The 27,969-nt window shown below is 34.6% G+C and overlaps 1 protein-coding gene across 3 annotated transcripts in view; it reads right to left on the bottom strand.

The window, feature by feature from the left end:
- STAG1 (stromal antigen 1) overlaps positions 1-27,969 on the bottom strand; it is a 428,247-nt gene that overhangs the window by 146,003 nt on the left and 254,275 nt on the right. For all 3 annotated transcript variants that reach the window (XM_013061415.2, XM_004762454.3, XM_045088872.1), the window contains 3 exons: positions 22,016-22,220; positions 7,958-8,109; positions 5,681-5,754 (listed from right to left, as the gene is read on the bottom strand). In XM_013061415.2, coding sequence (XP_012916869.1) covers positions 5,681-5,754; positions 7,958-8,109; positions 22,016-22,220 — 431 coding nt within the window. The remainder of the gene's footprint in view (positions 1-5,680; positions 5,755-7,957; positions 8,110-22,015; positions 22,221-27,969) is intronic.

Below are 27,969 nucleotides of genomic sequence, written 5' to 3'. Positions count from 1 at the left end.
TAACTAGGTGATGGACATTAAGGAAGGCATGTGATATAATGAGCACGAAAGACTGAAGAATCAATGAACTCTACCTTTGAAATTAATACTACACTGCATGTTAATTAATTGAATTTAAACAAACAAAAAAAAGGAAGCTAGATCCTATCGTTCCCAAAGCTAAAGCTTTCTAGCACTCTATGATCAACAGACTTCAGATGGGTAGGGGTTTTGTGCTGGTCTTTTCAAGGAGGGGCTCGATACTCTGGATTCTCAGGGGGACTTGACCTAGTAAAGATGCACTTGTAGAATTGTGGGGGTGTGTGTGCAGGATTTGGTTTACATGACTCAGGCCTCCCTTTGGTGGCGCTGTTTTTCTCACTGAGGTTGGTTAGTGCTTGTGGGTGTGGGGTGGAAATGGTGTTACCCTGTTGTCTCAGGAGAGCAGAGCTCAAGCCAGCTACTCCTCAGGAAGCCCTTATAGAGGAGCAAACAATCACCCCTCCTGTGTCCCCAGGTTCCATCAGATCCCATCAGTCTCTCTTTGCCTGAGCTCTCCACATGTCAGCCGGCACCACACTCTTGTGTTTTACCTCAGGTGAAGTTGTGTTTTAAAACCCCAAACTTCAGAGACCACTCTCCCTCCCCCAGGCAGGGACCTGTGCTGATCTGGAGGAGGGTCTTGTGCTGTGGCCAGTGCTGGCTGGTCCCAGAAAATAGTCAGCTGAACACGCAGTAGTTAGGAGTTTATGGTAAGCTGGAGCACAAACCTGGAGCCAAGGTTTGTTGCTCTGATGTGGTGTCTTTGTTCCTATGTTGGGGAAGGGGGCAGATCAATGGCACCTGTACCAAATGTACTCCAAGTAGGGAAACTTTCTCTCTGTGTGACCTAGGGTATCCTCAGATTATGCTGCCTACTCATGGGTCTCTGCCCTCCCTCCCTACAGAAGCACCACTAAGGCAGGCATGACTCTGTGATGGCAGGCTTCTAAAACTTCAGATTTTACGCTCTGCTGCTTATAATACCATGTAGTAGTCTCCATAAGCAGGGATCCCTCCCCCCTGCAGCACCCATAGTTCTTATATCCCCCAAATCAACTCTTCAGAGTTCCTACCTTCCATAATTCTACTTGTAAGACTTGCAGTTTTGTTCTCTCAGTCCTCAGATTAATTTCTTGAGTGTTCATAATGATTTGATATTTATCTATCTATGTTCAAGGGAGGAGGCAAGCTTAAGGTTCCCCTATTCCTCCACCGTCTTAACAACTCCTCCCCAAATCTCAATTTTTAAGAAAAATAAATACAATTGATACAAGAGATGTGAAACCACAAATATTATAAACAACTTTATGCTGACAGTTGTGGGATATAATTTAATAACTTGGATCAATGTATCATTTTCTTGTAATATATAAAATGAACAGCCTTGTATCTATTAAAGAAATTTATTTTGCACTTCAAAACATCCTTATAATGAAAATTCTAGGTCCCAATGGTATAATACCTATCTGAAGAAAAATAGTAACAATACTATTAAACTCTTCCAGAAAATTAAAAAGGAGAAAATACACTGCAAATCATTAAAAAAAGCCAGCATTACCGTGGTTCAAAAGCAGTCAGAGACATTTGATAAAAACAAAAAAGTTAAGAGATATATCTCTCTTGAGCAAAGAAGCAAAATTCTTAGGAAAATTCAGGAAATCATATGCAACAATATATAGAAAGAATAATACAACAGGACTATGAGGAATTTATCTCAAGAATTTAAGGCTAACATTTGAAATTCAACTAACTCGATTCATATTAATAGTCTTAGAGAAGAAAAACTGCATATACTGATCTCAACAGATGTAGAAAAGCATCTGACAAAATTCAAGACCCATTTCTAATTAAAAACCTCCAGAAAAGAATAGAAGGGAAATTTCCTCAACGTGATAAAGGGCATCTATGAAAAACTTACATTTAACAGTCTTAATGATGAAAGACTTTTTGCTTAGTGAAAAAAGTCAAATAAAGACAAAAATAACAAAAATCAGGAGCACATATTGTACAATTCCATTTTTATGAAATCCTTAAAAGTGTAAACAAATCAGTTAGCAAATCAAGAACTGCTTAAGGATGGAAGTGGGGGAGACTGGCAAGGTTGGGAGGAATTACAAAATGGCAAGAGAAAATTTCTGAGGATGATGGATATATTCATTATCTTGCCTGTAGTAGTTTTAAAACTACACACACACACACACACACACACACACACATACATCAAAACTCATCAACTTACGCACTTCACTCTTGTCTGATACCAACTCTTTTTGTATTTCTGGGCCCAATTTGAATACGGGGCATGGGTTTCCCCTCCGTGCACGAGCGCACGCAGGCGCACACACACACACACACACACACACACACACACACCAATAGTACCTGCTAGTTTCTGAGAATTCATCTCAATTCTGACACTCTCTACCTAAACACAGCATCAGATTCCACAGAAAAAGGGCTCAGTCCTACAAGACTGTCCTCTACTCCCCCAATTTAGATGGCAGTCTGAAGCCCAGGCTTTTGTCACCTATGCTTCTGACCCGTGGGCTACAGATTGGAGGTTCCAACCACCTGCTCCTTAGGTTTGTTTTTGTTTTTTGTTTAAGATTTATTTAAGAGGGAAAGACAGAGAGAACACAAGAGCAAGCAGAAGGGAGAGAGAATTACCAGTGGACTCTGTGCTGACTATAGAGCCTAACTCAATCTCACCACTATGAAATCACCCTGAACCAAAACCAAGAGTCAGATGCTTAACCAACTATGCCACCCAGGCAACCTCTCCTTAGATTCTTTTAATATGCTAGAGTGGCTCACAGAATTCAGGGAAACAATTAGTCACATTTACCAATTCATTAAAGGATATGATAAAGAATTTGAATCAACAGTCAGATTAAGAGATACATAAGGCAATGCGCAGGAAAGGTGAACAGAGCTTTTAAGCCCTCTTCAGGTGTGTTATTCTCCTCGCATCTATATTTGTTCAACAACCCAGAAGCTCTCTGAACCCAATCCTACAGGTCTTTATGGAGGCTTCACTGCTTCATTATTAACTATGTCACAGCAAACAGCTGATTCAATCTCCAGCCCTCCTCCACTCCTCAGAGCCTGGGGGTAGGACTGAAAGTTCCAAATGACCAAATATGTATTTCTTATAAATAACTATATCACATCGTGTAATTTGTTTTATGTAAATTAAACCTCTACCAAGTTGTAATTAAAAAAAAAAAAAAGACTGCATGAGAGGTATGTGGAAGAACTTTTATTTTTAAAAATTAATTTTTCAGGGGGTACCTGCGTGGCTCAGGCAGTTCATGATCTCAGGGTCCTGGGATCAGGTTTCCTGCTCAACAGGCAGTCTTCTTCTCCGTCTCCCTACTCTTATGTACACTCACTCTCTCAAAAATAATTAAAATTTTTTAACAATTCAAAAAATTAATTTTTCAATAATTCATAGAATGTGTAGTTTATGCATAAAAGAGGATATTAAACTCTAAATATTCCATACTCGAAGTAAAGGCGTTGGCTCTATTTTTTTTTAAGGTGAAATAAAGTAGTTTTCAGATAAACAAAAATTAGAATAGGCTGAAGTAAAATGGTAACAGAAACTCAAGTATGAGAGCTGAATATAGTAAATTTGTAAATATAAACAGTTCTGTTTTCTTATTTTTAAGTTTCCTAAAAAGACAGGTGGTTTTTACTTTTTTAATTGGTTGAAATATTTGCCCAAATTACAGATATCTCCAACTTTAAGATGTGTGTGTGGGGGGAGGTATGTGTCCCTCTCAGGTTGTACAGTCTCTCTCAGTATCTTTTTTAAAATCAGTTATTGAACAGAATTTCCCGGTGTATTTTCATCTTCCAGGTTTTTTCCTAAAAGTTCCATTACCCATTAAGGAGGTTCAGTGCAAGTTTATTAAACTTGCCTAAATTTCCTAATAATATGGAAGATAACCACAAATTACTAGATAACAAACAACTATTTTCTGGGTTGTTGAGTAGCGCACCATATTTTTTTTCCTTCTTGCTTTTTGATCCTCTTCACCCATTTCTCCCACCCATCCTGACTCGGGCAAGCACCAATCTGTTCTCTGTATCTATGATCTTGCTTTATTGTTTCAAGAGTCCATATATATCACAATATTTATCTTTTTCTGCCTGACTTATTTTACTTAGCATAATGCTCTTAAGGTCCATCCATATTGTTGCAAATGGCAAGATCTCATTTTTTTTTTAAGATTTTATTTATTTATTTGAGAGAATGAGTGAGAGAGAGCACGAGAGAGGAGAAGGTCGGAGGGAGAAGCAGACTCCCCAAGGAGCTGGGAGCCCGATGCGGAACCTGACTCTGGAAGTCCGGGATCATGACCTGAGCCGAAGGCAGTCGCTCAACCGAGCCACCCAGGCGCCCAAGATCTCATTATTTTTTAATGGCTGAATAATATTCCATTGTATATATACAAGCACATATACAATTTCTTTATCCACTCCTCCATCTATTAGTTGTTTGTATATCTTGGCTGAAATAAATAATGTTGCAAAGAACACAGGGGTGCATATATCTTTTTGAGTTAATGTTTTATTCTTCTTTGAATCAATACCAAGATCAAAACATCTTTTTATGTTTTGAATTAAAACAAAATGTTTAAGTTAAAATATCAAAATTACATTTTTTCTTTTTTAAAAAATAGATTTCCTTGTTTTAACTAACTTCAAATTAACTGGCCAGTTAAAATCTCAAATGTGTCTAAAAATAGTTCTTCTATTTATTATCTGTGTCTATCTACCTAAACATATCATATCCTATCGTGCCTAATTAACAGAAAGTAATGAGTATATGTATATGATTCATTCATTGTGAAATACGCTGTTCAATAATGTATCAGTAATCTTTTTTTTTTTTTTAAAGATTTTATTTTTTATTTATTTGACAGAGAGAAATCACAAGTAGATGGAGAGGCAGGCAGAGAGAGAGAGAGAGAGAGGGAAGCAGGCTCCCTGCTGAGCAGAGAGCCCGATGCGGGACTCGATCCTAGGACCTTGAGATCATGACCTGAGCCGAAGGCAGTGGCTTAACCCACTGAGCCACCCAGGCGCCCAATAATGTATCAGTAATCTTAAAATTCAGAGGAAGATATACTAAACTTGTTTGTCCTGGAATATGACAAGAATACTTTGTAAATGCTTTGTTTCTATTTTCATCTGTATAGCTGAAGGTACAGAAGAGCTCTTGATTATTTACAGAGGTGCCCTTTTCTGTCACAGAGCTATTTTTAAAAGACTGTTGGGTTAATCTGACCACAGAACAAGATGAGTATCACAGGCATGAAGTAGGGTATTAATTTTTTTTTCAAATACCAAGACAATTACATTTTCCTAAGGCCATATTAACTTTATAATATCATATTAATTACTATTCCATTAGTACAAATGTAAGTACATTGAATGCCTCTGTATATGTTCTGAATTTGCAAGTGTGGTAGTGATACAATTTCCTTCGCAACAACAGTATGATATTTATTTAGCCTTTATAGACAAAACTATTTACTGGAAAACAAAGCAAGTAATTAGGGAGTTTCATATTTTTATAATTACCTAGTACTACAAAGAAGCAATCAATTATTTAAGTGAAAAATCTAGAGTGATTTATAAAATTCCTTACCGGTATCTATGAACAAATATACCCTTAAAAATAGAGTTCATCATATTTTCAATTTCATCCTGGTTTTCCTGTAGCTGAAATGAAAAGAAAAAAATTAAATCCTGATTTTATCTGAAATGTACAGTTTCAGTTATTTTTAATTACTGGTTCTTCTCATTCTTGGTAATTATCAATGCTTTTTCTAACTTATTATTCAACAGATAATCAGAAATTACAAGTACTCTTGTATTACTTCAACAGCTGTTATACCGACTTTAGAACCTCTTTGTCTCTCTTTACATATACACGCAATGACTAACAAGGAGTGGTGTGGCTAACTGTGGCCAGATTCCAATCCCCAAAATATGACCTGCTTTGGGAAAAAGCTTCAATTTCTATACCTCTTCCAACAAAGTCAGGTCCCTGGCTTGTTTTGCCTCTCTTGGTAATAGGTCAGCCTTAATTATGATATTTGCCACTGTAAAAGAAACTTACTCTTCTATCTGAAGTATCCAAAGAGTACTCTCCAAATGTTTAGTCCATAACTAAGAGTAGGCCAAGTTCCCAATATAGATGGCAAGCAAAAGATAGGAAGGATCTTTGCCATTAGTGATGGAATGCAGCAACACAATTAAACAGTTCAGCAATGATAAAAAATTCAGGCAATATTACTGATTAGAATTAAAGCTTGAGCTTATTCATTGCTCAACAGGAATAATAGCACTGATACAAAATTATATCCCAAGTGGTATTTCTTATTATACTTTGTTCTGTGGCAATATTCAGTGAAGTATTTGCTTTTAGGCGCGCCTCAGTGTCTCAGTTGGTTAAGTGGCTGCCCTCGGCTCAGGTCATGATCCCAGGGTCCTGGGATCCAGTCCTGTATCGGGCTCCCTGTTCAGTGGAGAGCTTGCTTCTCCCTCTCCCTGCTGCTCTGCCTACTTGTGCTCTTTCTCTCTCTGTCAAATAAATAAACAAATCTTTAAAAAAAAAAAAAAAGGAAATATTTGCTTTTATTACATATAGGAATGTGAGAACAAAATACTTTCTGACTTACTCTTTTGCTGTATGCTTTATTTTAGGTTTATGGAAATAAGATTGGGAATACTTACATATTAAACCATCAAATTACTGTATCATACTGTAAGTTTTAAAAATTACTTTTGCTGTATTTGTTACATAAAAAATTAATTCATAAGAGGCATACAGTTTGGTTAGTAGTACTTACTGATGCACAATTCCAAAATTTACTTTCACAATATTTCAAGTGTGGTATGTATAATTTTAACTGTGTTCCTTAGAAATCCATATAATGGAAGTCCTGATGCCCTAGTACACCTCAAACCTTACTTGAAAATAGGATTGTGGCAAAAGTAATTAGTTCAGATGGTGTCATTCTAGAGTAGGGTGGGCCTCCAATCCAAGATGATTGGTATCTTTAAAGAAAGGATAAATTTAGAGACAAACACACATAAAGTCATGGAGAAACTGGAGTTATCTTCAACTTCTAGCTTGCAAAACTGTGAGACGATAAATTTCTGTTCTGTAAGCCACTCAGTTTGTGGTATCTGTGATAGCAATCTTAACACCCTCATACAGTATGGGCAATAATTTAGGCATAGGTTTGCTGTTTCCTAATGTCTATTATAACCCATTATTCATTGATAATTTATATGCAGCAATATGGTATTATTCTTTTTTCAAGTTAAAATACAGACTAATACTCTAGATTTAAAATTTTATTTCCTAATGGGCAAATAAAATTGTTACCTACTAAAAAGCCAGTTTGAAACACTTTCAGCATACATATGGAAATTTCAGTATAAACCTGGAACCAACCTTATTCATAGGAATGCCTTATTTATTAACTAATAAATAGTCTTTGGCTTTCTTTTGGGAATGCAGCTTCGCTGATCCCCAGCTCTGACCTTAGTATTTATTAAGTTTCCTGAACTCATACCCTGATATCCTCAGTTACCTAACCCCCAGACTATCTTCTTTCGAAAGGAGGACTGTTTTAGGATTTTCTTCTCCAGATATAATTAGTTAAGATGGGGTCATTCTGGAGTAAGGTGGGCTCCAAATCCAGTATGATTGGTGTCTTTAAAGAAAGAATAAATATAGAGACAGACACACCTGAAAGTCATGGGAGAAAGCACTCAGACAGCACTCAGATAATCACTGGCTGAACCTTCCAGGTTAATTTGAAAAGTATGAGATTACATAATCTAATTTATATAAATAAGATTAAAAATACACATACACCTTTTTATAGAGAATACAAAACATGAAACTTACCTCTTTGCGTTTCTGAAGAAGTAACTCCAACCTTTCGTTGGCTCTCTTCCCAATCATTTTATTTCTCTCAGCTTCATATTGTCTTTGTGTATTATCCTGATGAATACTGAGGTTTAAGGCAACATTCACCAATGCAGTCATGAGCTTCATGGCTATGAAATAAAGGAATATTATGGTATTCACCCGTTAATCAGACCTTCATCCGTAAGATTACAAATTTATAATGGAAACGGATGAAAGAAAGAAACTAGTCAGTTTCTATGTTTACAACTCAGTCACAATAAAAAAAAGAAACTTACTTTATAGAAATAAAGTCATCATCTTAGGCTGCAAGATAATTTTCTTTGCCTCAGTGTCTCCATAGCTTGGCTCATTGGCATTTCCCACTTAAAAACAGCCTCAAACTAACTATCAGCAAGAAAGATTTAACAACCCCTCGGGTGCCTGGGTGGCTCAGTGGGTTAAGCCGCTGCCTTCGGCTCAGGTCATGATCTCGGGGTCCTGGGATCGAGTCCCGCATTGGGGGTCTCTTCTCAGCAGGGAGCCTGCTTCCCTCTCTCTCTGCCTGCCTCTCCATCTACTTGTAATTTCTCTCTGTCAAATAAAAAAAAACAACCCCTCTTCTCCACCCTCAAATATGCTTACTTTAGTGAGGACATACTAAGCAAGCCTATTAGAACTCTATTCTGACCACAAATTCTGTGTATATACAATTGCTTCTTTAATACCTTTAACTCAGACACTTCAAAGATACCTTCGATGTTTACAATCAATTCATGATCTTTACCCAGAAAGACGGCTCTCTGCCTACTGTTCCTCACCTCAGTGGATGGCATAACCTCCAAACTCTGAAATACAGATCCTACCAAACTCATTAATTAAAAATGTACACTGTGAACTTCTGGTTGACCTATTTTTCCCACAGTGTCAATGTACTTTTAAATGTTCACTTATATTTGCAAATCTTTAACTATTTTCAAACTTCTATTTCAAGTCATCTGAGAAACAGGTATGACACAAACCTTAAACTTTTCTCTATTCATATTTATTTTCATTATTGAAATGGTGATAGTGTAGAAAATATCGGTAAAGGAATAAGAGTTTGTGCAACTAAAGTAACTTCCCTTTTTTTTCTTCTAGGTTATTTATCTGCAAATATGAATGAATGTACATTAAGAATAAATGAAATGATCAGTGTTTTGGAATACTGATCTACTTATCTGCAAACATATCCATAACTATATATGAACATGCATTTCTCTTAAAACTTCACTATTTCCCTTTAATTACACACATAAATATACAGAATACTATCTCTATCTATCATCTATGCACACTTAAAATTTGCCAACCTGAAAATATTTGAATTTGCCAACTCCATTTTAATAGTGATTACTGCCTTAAAATGTAAAACAAGATGTAAACAAATGTATTTAAGTTAGTGTCCACTTAAAATACACTTAATAAAAATTTTTTTTCCTAATATACAGTGTCTCAATATAGTAAACTAAGAAACAGTCTTTCAAAATAAAGGCTAATGATTCTACAACGTTTTATACATTGTCAATAGGATATTTGATGCTACTATGAAAGTTAAAAGTACTTTTTAAATTAATCTATATAAAAAAGGAGAATAGCTCAAAGATAGGAGGGATATACGGCATTCACCTTACTCAAGTTAGGATAATAGTGTAACAGAGTTTGCCCTGAGCATACAAAATCATACCCAATGGAGCTTAATTCAGTACATACTTCTAGATCCCCAAAACAAAATGACTTGGAAGTTAAGGAGTCAGAAAGCATTAAGATTAATACCAAGCTGGTCGGAATTCACTAGTGGAAGCCAAGACACAGGTTTTATTCAATTTAAAGACCTTTGCTTTTGGGGAGCCTGGGTGGCTCAGCTTATGCCTTTGGCTAAGGTCATGATCTTGGGGTCCTGCGATCAAACCCTGCATTGGACTCTCTACTCAGCTGGCAGTCTGCTTCTCCTTCTCCCTCTGCCCCTCCTCCCAACTTTCACATGCATGGGCACTCTTTCTCTCTCCCAAATAAATGAAATCTTTTTTTAAACAAAGAGACTTTTGCTTTTAGCTATATATCTCCTCGTGAACCCAAATCCCAAACTTCAATGGCCATTGTAATTAACCTCTTCCCATCCTAGATGTATAAACATAAAAAATCAACATACTAGAACAGAAAAGCAAATTATCCATAAATTTTCACAGAAGTATTAGATAGGAGAGAGCACTGCTTATTCTCTGCAAAAACTTAAACTTTGCTGAATTTTCATTTCACATACCAACATTTTAGCAATTAAAATTATCAAAAAGAGAATTCTAAAAAAATTGTTAAAGACAGATTTACTTATTTATTTTTTAATGTATGTATGTATGTATGTATGTATGTATGTAGACAGAGAGAGAGAAAGACAGCCAGAGAGGGAACATAAGCAGGTAGAGTAGGAGAAGGAGAAGTAGGCTTCCTGCTGAGCAGGGAACCTGACGTGGGGCTTGATCCTAGAACCCTGGGATCATGACCTGAGCCAAAGGCAGATGCTTAATGCCTGAGCCACCCAGGCGCCCTGAGACTTCTAATTTAATGACACAGACATAACATCGGAATTGTGATGTCTGAGTCCATTGAAAAAGGCTCCCTCCAGCATAGAGGGAGCACCAATTTAATTCTTCTGATATTACTAAAGGAACTATTTTAAAAATTAATAATCCTACAAGAATTCTGCCTGGATTCTGTGCCACTGTCTTTGAAGCAGCTTCTCCTTGTTTACCAAAGAGAAAAATACTTCCTTTAGGCTTCAAATTTTAAATGCCAACTACAGAATGGCAAACTTGTTTTAGTGTTGTACTACCCATAATATGGTCCACAAATGGGTGCAGACAACGAACAGTCAGTTAACAGCTTATTATCAGTACAAACATGAAAGTAAGCTTTTAGAAACTTTTATAACAATCTGACAGTGATCTCATGTCTATTGACTTTAATATTAAAATGATACTGAGAAACATATACTTCAGTTTATTGCATTTCACAAAACTATTAGGTTGTGACAGACTGGTAATTAAAAAACTAGCCTTTTACCACAGAGAGTTCAATAAACAGTTATTTAGTGCTTCTACAGTTATTTATCAATCCAATATGTATTTGGCACTGTTCTACATATTAGAAGTACAAGAGTGAATGAGACCAGAGAGTACCGACCCTCATAATTATATTCTAGGATGGAGCGACAGCAAACAATTACAGAATATACAAATGAAAAAAGTTAATGAAAAATCTATAAGGAAAAATACAGTATAATTTTTTAAAAATATTTTTTAAAAAATCATAAAATATGATTTTTAAAATCATATTTAAAATATGATAAAATAATAAAAAATATGATTAAAACGTTAGAGAGTAAAAAGTGTAGTCAGGCAGCCTGTGACTGTGACTTTGCAGAGCTCACATATGAGATTAAGTGAGGGAATGAGCATGTGATCATATGACAGAACAGTGCTCCAGGTAGAGGGAGTAAAAGGTACAGAGGTTATGAGATAAAATGTTATAAGGAGAGTACTCATAAGAGAGCAAGGGATTTAGTGTGGCTGAAACACAGAAACAGGAAGTAAGGGTAAGGAAGAAATCAAGAGGCCAGGTTATAAAAGTTCTACTAGGATCTAGTTAGAACTCAGGAATTAAATTTAAATGAGGAAAGACCCACTGGAAAATACGATGTGAATGGCAAACAGTCTGATTTAGATTTAAAACTGCTGTGTGAACAGTTTACAGAAGAGTAAAAGTGGAAGAAAGGCAACCACATGGAAGAACACTGAAAGCTGAAAATTATTTTGCCACAAGTTTACAATGATGATTCTCAAGTTGTTGGATTTGAGCAGCTCACTACAGCAATGCAGGCTGAGAATAAAGTGCCTGCAATAGGTAGAGAGATTCTGAAGGTAGAGCTTAAAAAAAAAAAAAAAAAAACCATGATAGATTATAATGTAGTAAATAAGATAAAAAGAAAAGGCAAGGATAACTAAAAAGCTTTGTGCTTATTAGGTATCTAAGTGGAAATATCCAATAGCTATACATCTGGAAGCCATCACCAAAGACATTGTTCTTTAGAGCCTAAAAACTAGACAGTACATCCATCCAATGAATAACTATTCAGCCATTAGAAAAAACGAGGCATAATTTTTGTGCTGAAAAGAAAAGCCCACCAAGATATTTGTTGATTAAAAAAAAAGCAAGATGCCCGTCAGTTTGTATATTATGCTATCATTTATGCAAAAAGAAGGAATGTGCTATTTATTTTTATGTATCAGTCACTCTTCTAAGCTCTTTACACATACTTATCATATATCTCACAACTCTGTCAAGTGTATTTTAAATGTTCCTTTTGTACACAGAAGAAAACTGAGCCCCAGATTAGCTATGAGACTTGCCAGTTACATAGCCAGTAACTGGCAGAGACAGAATATGATTACAGGCAGTCGTGCTCCATAGTCCAAGTTCTTAGGCACTACACCATAATGCCTCTCACTGAGTATGTTATGTGCTATTATATTCATAATCTTCAGAAAAAATATATGAGACTGGCAACTGGTTGTCTTCAAGGAAGAGAATTTGATGGCTGAGAGCCATGGGTGGAAGAATGACATTTTACCACAGAGTTTTTTATTTTGAATTTTAAATCATATGACTATATTACCTCTTCCACTATCATTATTTTTTGATAAAAATAATAAAACTATGGAATTGGTTTTTACTTTACACACTAAGGAGTGAATAAAGACAGAAAAGATTAAAGGGTCTAAAGATTGAGTTTTGAGATAGTTCAATATTTACAGTTTAGCTTTCTAAGAAGCACTGTGACTGTGTATTCCAGAAACAAGTGAAGATAGTGATTCAAGAAGGAAGAAGTATCTATGTCTACTGAAAGAGAAAAGATGACATCTGGGAGATTCCCTGTGATTTGGACAGTAAGAAGGTAATTGTGGACAAATCAAGAGCAGAAATAGAAAACTGATTGGAATGGGTTTAAAACAGAATAGGAGGAGAGTAAGAGAGTGAATAGAAACAGTTGAGATTTATCATAAAGAAAATGTAGGGAATGTAGCTAGAAGGGCACGAGGAAACAAGGGGGGTTGTAATCGTCAATCTTATATGTCAACCTGGCTGGGCTACAGTATCCAGTTATTTAATCAAATGCTAATCCAGGCATTAACATGAAGGTATTTTGTAGACATGGTTACCATCTACAGTCAGTTGGTTTTAAGCAGAAGAAATTAGCCTCAATGTGGTGGGTTTCATCTAGTTACTTGACTACTTTAAGAACAAAATACTGAAGTTTCCTGGAGAAGCAATTTCTGCCTCAGGACTGTACAACTCCAGCCTATTTCTAGCCTGCTGTTCTACCCTACAGATTTCAAATTTGCCAGCTCCCACAATTGTGTGAGCCAACTCCTTGAAATAAAACTCCCTCTCCTCAAATATATCTTGGTATATACATATATACAAGATAGACATATCTGGGTATGTATATGTGTGTGTATATCAGGAAGTAAGTATATTCTATTGGTTCTGTGTCTCTGGAGAGCCTTAATCAAGAGAGAATGTTTCTAAAGATAAGAGCTAACAGAGTATATTAGTATAATGATAAGAATTATCTCATATTAAGTGGGGAAACTAAAGTCAGTAAACAATCCGAAGAGCAACGTTCTTGAGGTGGAGACCAGGGGTCAGATCTATTAGACAAGAGTAAGGACCAACCTTAGAGGTAACTGTAATAGAAAAAGTAGAGTATAGGGGTACAGCTACACCTGGATAAGTAGGTTTAAGCCTTGAAGAATTCTCTGTTGTCTCTATTAAGGAAGCAAAAACAATCAGCTAAGTGTGAAAAAAAGAGAACAGGAGGTGTTACAAGTTTGAGAAGAAGGTATGAAATAATTTTGTAACAAAGTAGGAATATCTATGTAGTAGAATAACAGGGCTGCTAGGCAACATTAAAGTCCCACTTATGAGAAAAATCTAGTATAGCCAATATGATTATGTGTTTTTCTTCAGTCACTTTCAGATGCTCTGGTGCAGGTATGGAGCAGTATGGGGAGGACAGGGTTTTCCAAGGAGGTATGATGGAGGGAAAAAAGAAGCAAGGAGGGTATGAAGAAGGACATGATTATAATAAATCAGGATGAAAGGATTTAAGCTAGGAAAGTGCAGGAAGTAAAGATATGAAGGGTGTGAAGAACACTAAAAATATATATCAAAGGATTTAAAGTTCCAACAGAAGAAAAACTATACTGGAATTGGGAACATAAAAGAAAAACACTGAAACAAGAAGAAGTGGTTACTGGCAAATATAATGGTTGAAATTAAGATTGTAGACTCTTTTAATCAATATCCAACAATTTATATTTATGTGTTCCTAAATATAAAAGTGAAAACTAAAACACTTCATTGATATTTAAGATAGTTAGTATACTTTTGAAAACCATCACTGTACTACATAGAAATATGTTTGATAATGGGACAAACTATGTTTTTAAAAGAGGGGTGATTTAATTCATTTAGTTTTAAAAAACTTATTTTCACAAATACAAAGGATTGTAATAGACATCCACTTTCCAAATGATCAAGGGTTTTTAAAAATTTTTAATTTTATATTTAAGTAAACTCTGTGCCCAATATGCGGCTTGAGTTCAAACCCCGAGATCAAGAGTTACATGCTCTACTGACTGAGCCAGCCAGTACCCAAAAATGACAGAGATTTAACCAATTCCTCTATCTCTTAAAAACCCAACCAAAATAACAAAGAAAAAATTTTCATCTTCAATAAATTAAGAAAAATACTTGTAAACCCAAACCATAATATATTAATATATGTACATGGGAAGCAGAAGGATGAGCAGAGTGTACAAATCAAACCAAATTGTCAAAAAAGGAATTACAATTATGTGTATCTAAAAGAAAAATTAAAAAATGATTTTGCTCTGCAGAACCCAGAAGTGTTCAGGAATTACAAATAATAGGTTCCACAGAAGATGGAGGGAGGTAAGGTCTCAAAAGAGTATTATTTCCATGTTTGTACAATAAATAATTAAAACCTTAAGCCTCTACTCCTACTTAGGCAGTCAAGGAATTTTTCCACCACACACCAATCTTGGAAGCCCAGAAAGTTTACTCTCTCAATAAAATGAGCCAGAAACTTGGAATTATCAGATACAGGAGAGGGATACATGTGAAGTACAGACTGCGCTGGATGCTGTTTCACCCTGCCCAATTCCCGAATGGTAAAGAGCAACTAAACTTAAGCAGATTGAAAGATCTTTCTTTAAAGAAGGTAAACTTCCCTGGGGAAAATAACTATGAATACTGATGGTTTAGGGTCTATAATGAAAACTATAGTTTTTACAATGAAAACTATGGTTTTTACAATGAAAATTATAGTTACTAAAGGAACTATAGCCGATGACAGGACTGTCTTACAGCGAAGCTCACCAAAGAAGACACAGACCCACTGCCTCATCCTGTCAAACACAACACATTCTCCCCTCTCTCTCTACCTCCCTGCGTCCCACGTCCTCCCTTCTCTGATAATTGCCTTTTCAGTGTCTCACTCAGCAAGAGTAGAGAACCAAGAAACAAATATTTGAGGTAGGTTTCCAGCATGAAAGAGAAGGATAAGAGCAGGGATCAGAAGAGTAGGGAGCTGAAAAAAAACTTCAGAGTAATAATTAACATTATCAAAGAGATAAGAGAAGACATTAAATCCATGAAACAATGTTTAAAAAAAGACCAACCTCAAGAGACTAACAACCAAGCAATGGATATTCAACAAAGAGTGCCAAGCATAATGAATGGGAAAAAAATACATATACACATCAGGGTATATCACCATGATATTTCAAAACACCAAGAAAAGAAAAAATTTTAAAGCATCCAAAGACAAGAAACAGGATCAGAATCCGAAGTTGAAACAGCATTGGACTTCTCAGGAGAAAACACTGGAAACTAAACTTTCTTTCTTTGAAGAAATTTAAGCATAAGGATGTAATTACTTTTCAGGCATGTAAAATCACAAATACATACTTCCCCCAAACCCCTTATCAAAGAATAGGCTAACTAAAAAGGAGAGAATAAATTAAGAAAGAAAGCAAAAGATGACAGGGACTCCAAAAAAAGACAAGGGATCTAAATGATGGTAGAAAAGTTAAATAATTTAAAGGACATCTTGATTGTAGAAAATGAACCTGCCATATCAGACATGATTATAAATAATCAAAAGCACAAAAAATGCACGCTACAAAATTGATACTATTATTTGTTTTAAAATTTAAAAAATCCTCATGAATATGCATATGAGAAAAAAACTTAAAAGAAATAACAAACATGTTCTGGGCACAATGATGAGGTAGTATAATTATGGTTAATTTTTATTTTTGTACTTTTCTCCTTTTCTCAATACTCTATAATAATCAGTATAGTAATTTTATATGCACAGAAAATGTTTAATGTACAATATGGATATGTTAGTGAAAAGCATACAAAAAGTTTTCTCAATTTCTCTGCCTTCTTTAGAACTAAGCAAAGTAAGCTTTGTCATTCTATTTTAGTTAGAATATCAGACAATTACTAAGTGATTTGTAAATGTTAAGCATTTAACATGAACTCACTGAAGCTTTATATTCCTATGTGTCAGGACTATTAGTATTAATAGTATACAGGATTAATAGTATACAGAGGAAAAAAGTGAGGCGCAGAAGTTATTTGTCTAAGCTCAAAAGCTAATGAATAAAAGATATGCAATGTTTGTAGAGTGATTTTAAAATCATGATTTCTTTATAAAAGCAGGCCCCCAAAAGAAAGCTAATTTTCATACTTGATAAAGAAAGAGATAGATCTAAAAAAAGAAAAAAAAAGGTTCTTTGAACAAGAAAACTTAACAAATTTCTATAGATACCTACATTTACATATTGGAAATAAATATTTAAAAATTTACATAATTGCATTTTATAGGTAAAGTTATAGATGGCATTCCTGAATCTGGTAATTATTGAGCATTAATCCCATGAGAACCCTAAAGTCTACTCTATACAAATCCTGGAAAACTGCAAGTAGAGAAGAAAACTTCTCTAGAGAAGTACGAAAAACAAAAGTGATAGAGAAAAACAAAAAAAAAGCAACAGTAATAGTATAAAGCAATGAGAAAGACTTTAGAAGAATTTTTAAAAAAGAAACAAAAAAAAATGAAGAAGAGATTATCTACACTTTACAGTCCATTTTTTGATGATGCCCGATTGACCTAAATTTTTCAAGCCCTAACCACAGAAACCAAAAATATTCTGTCTATTCAAGAGTTACAAAATACTTAATTGAATTTAATAAATAGAATGTGGGATCTATGAGCTAAAAAATAAGTAAAATGAAAACACATGCTATTAGTTTTCTTAATAGTAGTTTTTGAAATACCTAATTTGTTTCTTATTTCCCCAGTTGTAACGTCTTTTATTACTAAAATAGAGTAGGTGCTCAATAAATTCTGAGTAAAAACATGAATGAAGTGAAACAATGCCAAAACTATTAGTTCTTCTTGTCATTACAGAGTAATAGGAGCAGCTTACTAAATGTCAGATACTAGTCCATGCTCTCTTCATGAGATAGCTATCATGATCTTCCTCCCTTTGCATGTACATAAAATGAGGCCAGGTAAATTAAGGATTTGTCCAAATTACACAACTAATAAAAGGCAAGTAAGGGATATGATCTGGACAGTTTGGCACAGAATCCATTTTTTAGAACCACTTTATTTTACGGTTTTAGCAACTGAGAGCCAAAGAAAAGATGCCAATTTACTGAAGTAAAATGATTTTCAGTCTATGGCTGGAGAACAAAACAATTTCATATACCGTATCTTTCCTCAGACTAAGAAAGTCCAGAGGTTCTGACTTGGTTAGAAATATTTATCAACAATGAATTATATATCAATATAAAGTCAACCATATGTAAACATGATAATGTTAAACAATAATGTATAAAGAAATATTTACTCCCTTAAGAGTCTGAGAGTGACCTATAATTAACTATGATGAAAACTGGCTTACTGGCATACTGAGGCCACCTTACTGTCACATGATAACCTTAACCACATTTTCTAATTTTCTCAGAATCCGCTTTAGAAAGAATTAAAGTCAATTACCACGCTAATAATACAATTTTTGTATTCTTAATCCCCCTTTGTTCAAATTAGTATTTCCACCTTAATAGTGAGTGACAGTCAATATTAATTTATAACATAGAAAATTATATAGATGAGAAAACAGCAAAAAATAAAAAAGTTAAATCAACATTACTTATCTTGCAAATTGCCATCTAACAGAAATTTAAAATTAACACTGTAAAGTACTGGCATACATTTTTAAATCAAATGTCTAAAAAAATTTAACTATAGGGGTGCCTTGGTGGCTCAGTGGGTTAAGACTCTCCCTTTGGCTCAGGTCATGATCTCAGGGTTCTGGGATGGAGCCCTGCATGGAGCTCTCTGCTCAGCGGGAAGCCTACTTCCCCTTTCTCTCTCTGCATATTTGTGATCTCTTTCTCTTTGTCAAATAAATAAGTAAAATCTTAAAAAAAATTCATTAAAAAATAATTTACAGATTTTAAAAATAGACTCTTTGAGAGTAGAATGGTCTTCATAATACGAAACAAAAAAATGGTAGAACAAAGGGAATCCTATCTAATTTTGACCCTGGGGAAAAACAGAGACTATTTCCTCATGAAAATTTCATCAAAATGGGGAGTAAAATATGCTCAGTCTCAGATTCTAAATACACCAAAAATAATGACAAAATGTTACTTATTTAACTATATGCACAATATGTCCAACTGAGATAACTATTTAGAACAGAAATATGGGTTTTTAATTCTAAAGATTAATAGTTAATGAAAATTGTACTACAATGTGAAACACAAGGTCAAACAAATGGGAGAGTATGTTTTAAAATTCCAAATAAGGGAACAGAAAAAATAAAATAAGGAAAATATAAAATGTAACAGCTAACAGTCTGTTTCAGTTTAATGAAAAAAGAATTCCCAAAAAAAGGGAAACACAATTTACCTCCAGTGGAAAATGATACTACTATGAACTGTAGAATAAACAGACCTAAAAAACTACTGAATAATGAATTTTTAATAAAAATATGGTAAAAGTACACAATTAAATGCAATGCATAAACACTGACAAATAAGAAAATGAGTTATTTGGAAAACCAATTAAAAGTACTACTGATAAGACCACTCTGATGACTTATGAAGCTCTGGAACTCATCACATCTGTACCCTACAGAACAACTAACCTGATTGTCTCTCTTCTCAGCTAAGATATAAGCAATGTGAAGGAGCATTTTATTCCAAAGCCGATAATCATATCTGGCAATAACTGCCTTGTAACTGTCCATGCACATAGTCTTTGAAGCAGAGGATTAAATGTTCCTGCCCATTTTATCTAGTCCCCAAGACTCGTCCTGCAAAGTGAATAAAAATGATTATCTTTTAATCTACCCCTTGCATACATACCATTAAAAAAAAAAAAAAAACAGAGAGGAGGGCAAAGACGAGGGAAAAAAAAAAAACCTTGAAAATATGGATAGTTATTATCTAGTCTGGACTTAAGTACTCAGCAAAATCTCTGTGTTTAGTTGAAGGACAGGTGACTAAGTCCCACATTTGATGAAACTGAGCCTTGGAAGATATGATCATGAATACAGACACATAGCAATTATAGTAATATTTTGAAGTAAATTTTAAAATGACCTGAAAAGTAAGTTACCATTTCTAAAAAATCAGAATAAACACAATGTTGATTTCTTTCCATTTTTCTTGGTATCTAATTTTTTTGAATAACTTCAGATTCATATAGGCTAGATGTTGATATACAAAGAGTATAAGGGAAAACAAAATAACATTTATCAAGCAGTTTAAAAGCTATCATGATCACAGGTAAACTGTGGGAAAAGAAAAGCAGAAAGGCACCAGAAAGAGCAGGAGAAAAGCTCAAAAGGAACAGGAGAAAAGCTATAATTAAAATATATTTAAGTAAATGTAAAACTAGCAAATATAGATTGCCAGAAGGATAAATACAGAGAAAACAATACAACAATAAAAGCCACTGAAAATGGGCCAATGGTTAGGAGGTAAAATGAAGTCAGTAAAATACACTGTGAGGTCAGTAAAATACAGTAATACTTCATTTACATGGCAGTGGGGACAAACACAAATGTTTTAAAGTGCATTTTTTAGGCAACTGAGACATTTTAAAAGTAAAACTATTCTGCTTATTTCTACATCATTCTTTCCCTTATGTTCTTACACACAGTATGTGGCATATGTTTAATTTTTTACATAGAATGCACACAGATTTCTGGATTAAAGAGAAGTACTCTGAAAAATAAAGTATCCTGTCCTAACAGAGAAGCCCTATTTTTTCTTTCTTGACATTGTAAGCAAAATTTTTTGTCTTGTTTTTGGTATGAGTTGTTATTTAATAATTCTAAAAGCAGGAGCATTTCTAAAAGCATTCCATAATGCTTTTAAATTCTAAAAGCATTTCATATTTGCCTTTCATTCATTTGTTGTTTCCTTTTCTCTTCTAGTCTTATGAAACAAAAATTAACTTCTTATGAGAGCAAGTTTGGCTATTCAAAAGCAATTTCTATCTCACGTTTAAGTTCTGTTTATTTCAAACTGCTGCATTTACAGCATCTAACAACCAGCTAAATGGGCATTACTGTACATGGAGGAAAATGAGATGAACACTAAATGGAATATATAAAGAGAAAGAAAAAAACAAACTAAAATTAAGATACTAAAAGTCATGAAATTAGAAAGAAAAAAGTATAATAAGCAGATAATTTAAAAAGAATAAATAGTGTATTTGTACTACCTTTTAAAAGATCTCTTCTTCTTCCCAATAATGAGGAAGAAGATATCTCAAAACACAGAATTTAAACTGTTTGGTGTTTGTTCTATACAGAAATTTTTTTCAGCAATAAACTATTTTTATTTTACCTTTTTTAAAAAAGATAAAATTGGGCCATCTTCCTCTTTTCCTAATAATAAGGAAAATGTTACTCTTGAAAAACTGTGTTTCATGTTTGTTTCATATACACATGTAACTAAGAGAATAATGGACACAAATATAAATCAACTACATTAAATGGGGGCGGGGATAAAAAAAAGGTGTGGGGAAAAAAAATATGGATGACTCTAGATAATATTATCATTTTGGCTTCAGGCAATAGATTAAGCCAGAAAATGACAAGATTTTAAACCATGCATTTCCAAAGTATATTCCCCAAAGTATCAGCATCAGCATAACCAAAATCTGTGAAACTCTGGGGGTAAGACCATGCAAGCTGTTTCAATAAGCCCTGTAGATGACTCTGATGCATGCAAAAGTTTGAGAACCAATGATTTAAATATATTCAATAAATGATAAATTTAATTTAAATGAAGATGAAATGCAATTAATGAAATTAAATCTGATGTTCATCAATATAATGTGTAAGATGAATACAAAGTTACTGCTACGAAAAAGGATATAATCTGGGATTATTTACACACATGAGTTTAGGCTCTACATCATAGATGAAAAAAAAAAGCCAGTCATTTTAGGTAAGCATAGTTAAAATAATTGAGGGAAAACAGAACAATTGCTAAATTGCTAAATTCCCTTGTTATGGAGAAACAAGAAAAAATAAATACATTTGGTTGAGAAGTTCTCTAGATAAGAGTGAAAACTAAGCCATCAATTCTTCAGATCAGCTAGCCTAAAAAAATTTTCAATTTCCATTGAATCAAGGCAATCAAATGCCAGTTACTAAATAGACATACATCTTACCTAAACAGATAACAGAAGCCATTCAGATGAATTTGGGGGAGGGAAAGGATGGTATTTTTTCAGGAGCACAGTAATTAAATACTTAATCTAAATACACTTAAACAGCAATAGAACATATTTAACAAAACTAAATGAAAAGGAATAAAATGTTGGTTACTTACCAGCAAGGGTACTTGTATGCCTAAAAGCTCTGACCTGGGAGTCCGACAAACCAGTCAAAAGGGAGATTACTGTGTCCATCATATACTCATCATAAATTATGCTATACTGACACTGTCGAATCAGGACTCCAATAAATTCACAAAAGTTTGAACGAAATTTTTTCCACTGAGGTCCAGGCATGGTAAGGGGATAATCACCACTGTCCTAAAAGGAATAAAAAGAACATATAAAATTTGACATATAATAGCAATTTGATCCAAGTGTTCTTTCTTACCTATAAAGGAACATTTTCTTCTCAGAAGTAGATGTGGACAAATATTGAAGGTGACTTACACTGATACACTGATAGCTTTATATTTATTGTTTGTATCTTTTGATCTTTCACAACTAAATAATTCATGACATGTTCAAATCTGTTATTTAGAACAACTATTTAATTCATTATTCTGAACCAACATTAAAAAAAACAACCACTTCTGATGTTGTTAAATTTGGGTCTTAGTTGAGATAATTTAAAGTAAAAACAAAAAATCAGAGAAAGTTTAGACTGGAAATGATATTTGTGACTGAATTCAGATCAAACTAATCAGGATTTCGGTATCACATAGCATCTCCCAATTCTTTAAAATAGAATTTTTAAGAAATGTGAATTTCAAAAATACTTTATTTAAGAAGTCCAAAACTAGGGGCGCCTGGGTGGCTCAGTGGGTTAAGCCGCTGCCTTCGGCTCAGGTCATGATCCCAGGGTCCTGGGATTGAGCCCCGTATGGGGCTCTCTGCTCAGCAGGGAGCCTGCTTCCTCCTCTCTCTCTGCCTGCCTCTCTGCCTGCTTGTCTTCTCTCTCTGTCAAATAAATAAATAAATAAATCTTTAAAAAAAAAAAAAAAAAAAAAAAGAAGTCCAAAACTAATTATTTGCACCTGAAACTGCAACCCTGTTTCTTCCAATTTTACTATAAATGTTCTATTAACTCTGTTTTATAGAGCAGATTTATTAACTTTTCAAAGAAAAGAAATCTAATATGGGCTCTTGGTATTACCAGCTTGCATCATCTTGTTTAAAAACATAAACTAGATGGGGTAATGGATGATGGGCAATAAGGAGGGCAGATGATATAATGAGCATTGGATGTTATATGCAGCAAGCCAAACACTAAATTCTACCCTGAAATTAGTAACACACTGTATGTTAGCTATTTGAAATAAGACAAAACAAACCAAAAAACAACATGAAAATCACATTGAACCCAATTAGTTAGAAGTTTCCTACTCTAGCCTAAAACATTTTGGTGGAGAAATATAAATTCACAAATTGGAGAGTGAGAAATTCTGTGAACGCAGTATCTGAATATTCTCAATTTATGGCTGTTTGTTTCTTCTAGATCAAACTGCTGCTAAAAAATTGGTTATGAGGGAAGGCTTGGGCTGTGCTGGTATCTTAGAAAAGAGACTTAGTATAATACTTGGAATAGCAGAAAAGAGAACAGAATGAAGAGATAGGTAAGAGCTCTTAGCACTAGGTCAAATACCACAAAAGGTAGTTAAAATTTTGGTGCTGTATGAGTGTTAGGGGGTTACTAAGCCTCAAAAAGATCAAAAAGGAACTGAAGGGGCTGGCCGAATCTTCCTAGTCCTTGAGATTAGGAGTGTCAGGGCTAGATGGGAGAGGGTAAAAGGAAAGTGAGAGCTTCTTCTCAAAGGTGTCTCAAGAGGCTGCTGTTGTTTCTATATCATAAAAGCTCATTAGGGTAGAGCTTCTCATGCTTTGTACCAACTGTGAGATTCAGCCATGTAGTACTCCTTCACAACATGAAAGAATGTAATTTATCTAAATAACCCACCTAAATAACCCAACAGCTAAAGAAAAGGCAGAAAAATAAGCACTTAGAAGTAAATAATAAAAGAAAACTAAGTATACTTCAAAAGATTCAAATGTAGCACAAAACCAATCCAAATTTTAAAAAATTCAAAGGAACTACAATATTTTATTTATCGATTTATTTTCTGAGGTATAATTCACATATAACATTTTATTAGTTTCAGGTATACAATATAATGATTTAGTGTATATACTGTGAAATGATCACCACAATAAATCTAATTAACATCTCTCACCATACAGTTACAGAAATTTTTTCTTGTGATTAAAACTTTAAAGAGCTATTCTCTCAGCAATTTTTAAATATGCAAAACAGCATGATGAACTATAGTCATCATGCTGTACTTTATATTCCTATGACTTACATATTTTATAACTGGAAGTTTGTACCTTTTGACCCATTTGCCTGCCCCCAAACCTCCTACACTGGCAATCACTAATCCTTTATGTGAGTTCCATGGAGTTTATTTGTTTGTTTGTTTTGGATTCCCCATATAAGTGAGAGCATATGGTATTTGTCCTTTTAAGTCTTATTTCACTGAGGATAATAACATCAAGGTCCATCCATGTTGTCATAATGGCAAGATCTCCTTTCTTTTTTAATGGCTGAATAATATTGTGTGTATCGTGTGTGTGCAATTATACTTTTATAAATTTTTTATTGTATCATATATATATATGCTACATTTTCTTTATCCACTAATCCACTGACAGGGTTCTGGTTCTGGGATTGTAAAGTCCATAAATTCTTTTTTTTTTTTTTAAGATTTTATTTATTTATTTATTTATTTCTCAGAAAGAGAGAGAGAGAGAGAAAGAGACAGAGAAACAGAAAGAGACAGAGAAAGAGAGAGCACACAAGCAGGTAGAGGCTGAGAGAAGCAGGCCCCCTGCTGAGCAAGGAGCCTGATGCAGGACTTAATCCCAGGACCCTGGGATCATGACCCGAGCCAAAGGCAGTAGCTTAACTGACTGAACCACCAGGCGTCCCAAGTCCATGAATTCTTAACTCTATAATGGTTTATTACAGGAACTCTGGAGGACAGTAGAGTCTAGTGAATGTTCTTCCAAGGAAGAACTTTAGGGTTCTGTTCCCAAATGCATTGACAAGCAACTAATAGAAAAGTTTATTTTAGAAGTTTTGGGGACACTGATGGAAGAATAAAAAGTAAAGGATACTAAGGTTCAGAGATAAGAGCCATCAACAAAAACTACAAAATTTAGAGCTTCTAAAATGAGAACAATCTTATTAACAGGTCCAGGTCCACTGCAAGGTAGAGCTCGTGCAGGTGACAGAGGTGGAAAGCTAACTGCATAATTCCTAAACATTTGATATTTGGGAACCCTATCTGGTCACGAACTACAGGTATCAAAAGAGATAAAATACTCCTTAAGAGTAAATCCAAGAGAATTGTTTAACTCAACTGATGGACAATGTCTCTCTCTCTCTCTCTCACACACACACACACACACACACACACACAATCACCTATTTTTGATAAAACACTGGCTTTTGGTTACCTAATTTCAATAGATATACCCAAGGATATATACTACTATTGCTATAATACTATTTTTTTTAATTTTTTATTTTTTATAAACATATATTTTTATCCCCAGGGGTACAGGTCTGTGAATCACCAGGTTTACACACTTCACAGCACTCACCAAATCACATACCCTCCCCAATGTCCATAATCCCACCCCCTTCTCCCAAACCCCCTCCCCCCGGCAACCCTCAGTTTGTTTTGTGAGATTAAGAGTCACAAAGGGGCACATGCACCCGAATGTTTATAGCAGCAATGTCCACAATAGCCAAGCTATAATACTATTAACAGAGATCTGTAAATACTTATTTAGAGAAAGTATCCACCCACTCAACCATTCATGTATTCATGTATTTACTGGGCAATAGATATGATCCAGGCACTAGTTCTAGCATACAAAGATGAGCACACCAAGAATCTGCCTCTAAAAACTCCTACTTTATTTTTTTCAGACTGAAATTTAATTGATACATAATACTGTATAATTTATCTAATACACCTATATATTGCAAAATGATTAACACCAGAGCATTAGCTTAACACATCCCAGCACAATATATTACCCATTTCTTATTTTTTGGTGAAAACACTAAAGATCTACTCTCTTAACAACTTTCATGTATATAACACAGTACTATTAACTATAAACACCATTCTGTACACTAGATCCTTAGGACTTATTCATCTTATAATTGGAAGTTTATACTTTTTAGACAATTTCTTCCCATTTCCACCATCCTCCAAAGAACTTCTAGTTGAAAAGAAGGACGTATAAAAAATAAACAAGTGAATGATAGGAGCGTTATGAGGGTAGACAGTACTACTTAGGAAGGAATGCCAGTTTTCTGCAGAGGCAACTGGGCAGGAGAAATTGGGTCAACATCACTCTAAGCAATAAGATTAGCAAATTCCTATAAAACACAGATGGAAAGAGAGTATAGAACTGCTTTAAGTTTGGCAACCTAAACCAGATTTTGCGGTGGAAACCAAGAGAAAAGATGGGGCCAGATTATAGGGAACCTTCTTTTCATATAAACTCTTCATTAAAATAAAGGCAAGCTTTATTTTGGAGGCAATGGGTAGCCACTGAAAATTCTTGAACAAGTAAGGATCATAAACAGATGAGAGGTTTAGAAAATATTTCTGGGGTGCTTCGGTGGCTCAGTGGGTTAAGCCTCTGCCTCCGGCTCAGGTCATGGTCTCAGGGCCCTGGGATGGAGGCCCATATCAGGCTCTCTGCTCAGCGGAGCCTGATTCCTCCTCTCTCTCTGCCTACCTCTCTGCTGACTTGTGATCTCTTTATGTCAAATAAATAAATAAAATCTTTAAAAGAAAGACTACTTATCACTGCAACAGATCCAAAAATGAAGGGGGAATGCAGAGAGCACCTAACTAAGATAGTAATGATGATGACGGACAAAAGAGGAGATATGATGTATACTCAAATATTGAAAAAATAAAATCTACTGACCTGACTCCTGGAGAAAAATGACTTGCTTCTGGTTTGATTTACTGGTGGATTTACTCACAACAAAAAACAAAACAAATAATTGTTTGCCCATTATTCTCTTGAGGCCTAAAACTTTTGTTTAGGGATGCTTAATTACTATGTCCCATAAGAGAAAACACGCTTTAACTCATAAATGATTGGTATAGAATACCCTATTTCCAGACTTCAGGCCACACTGGCTTCTACATTCAAAATAAATTCAAATTTTCAGAAACAGATCATCAATAGATATTTAAACCACTGAATGGCAAGTTGAGTGGCATAAGCAGAATGTTAACAAAGTACCAAATTATTTGATACGTGCAAAGGGAAAACTACTTTTACAAAAAGGTTCAATGGCATCACATTGTAAGTGATCTATTGTAGCATCACTAATAAATGGACAACCTGCCATTATGTACTATCTATTGTGATACAATATGAAGTACACAGCATCACTTATGAAATTTCCTTTTAAAACATATGTAAATGTAATAGAATGAAGCCTTTAGACCTAACTTTCAGTTACCAAATACAGGAGATTTAGGAACAAGCTAAATGATAACCATGAGGAAGAAAGAGAAACAAAAATGTGGGATACTTTAAAAGACAACTAGATTGTTGTCAACTAAAAGTTAATGTCATGCAAAGAAAAGAATGTGGAGGAAGTGTTTTATATTTTGAAAAACTACTGACAACAGAACAATCAAAGGCCAATATTTAAACCAGTGTGCTTTTTGTTGTCAAATACCCTAGGTGTATTTCTATCTAAGGGTCATTTGTGCAGTTTAAATTTTCTCTTCTAGATATACACATGACTGCTGCATCACCTCTTTCAAGTGTTTACGTAAGCTCACATTTTTTTTAAAATTTGATTTACTTATTTTCAGAAAAGCAGTATTCATTATTTTTTCACCACACCCAGTGCTCCATGCAATCCGTGCCCTCTATAATACCAACCACCTGGTATCCCAACCTCCCACCCCCCCGCCACTTCAAACCCCTCAGATTGTTTTTCAGAGTCCATAGTCTCTCATGA

Source organism: Mustela putorius, unplaced genomic scaffold (genome assembly GCF_011764305.1).
Source record: "Mustela putorius furo isolate JIRA1106 unplaced genomic scaffold, ASM1176430v1.1 tig00003834_pilon_pilon_pilon, whole genome shotgun sequence".
NCBI lineage: Eukaryota > Metazoa > Chordata > Mammalia > Carnivora > Mustelidae > Mustela > Mustela putorius.
The sequence above is the reverse complement of the archived record's forward strand: the minus strand, read 5'-3'. Positions and strand labels throughout refer to the sequence as shown.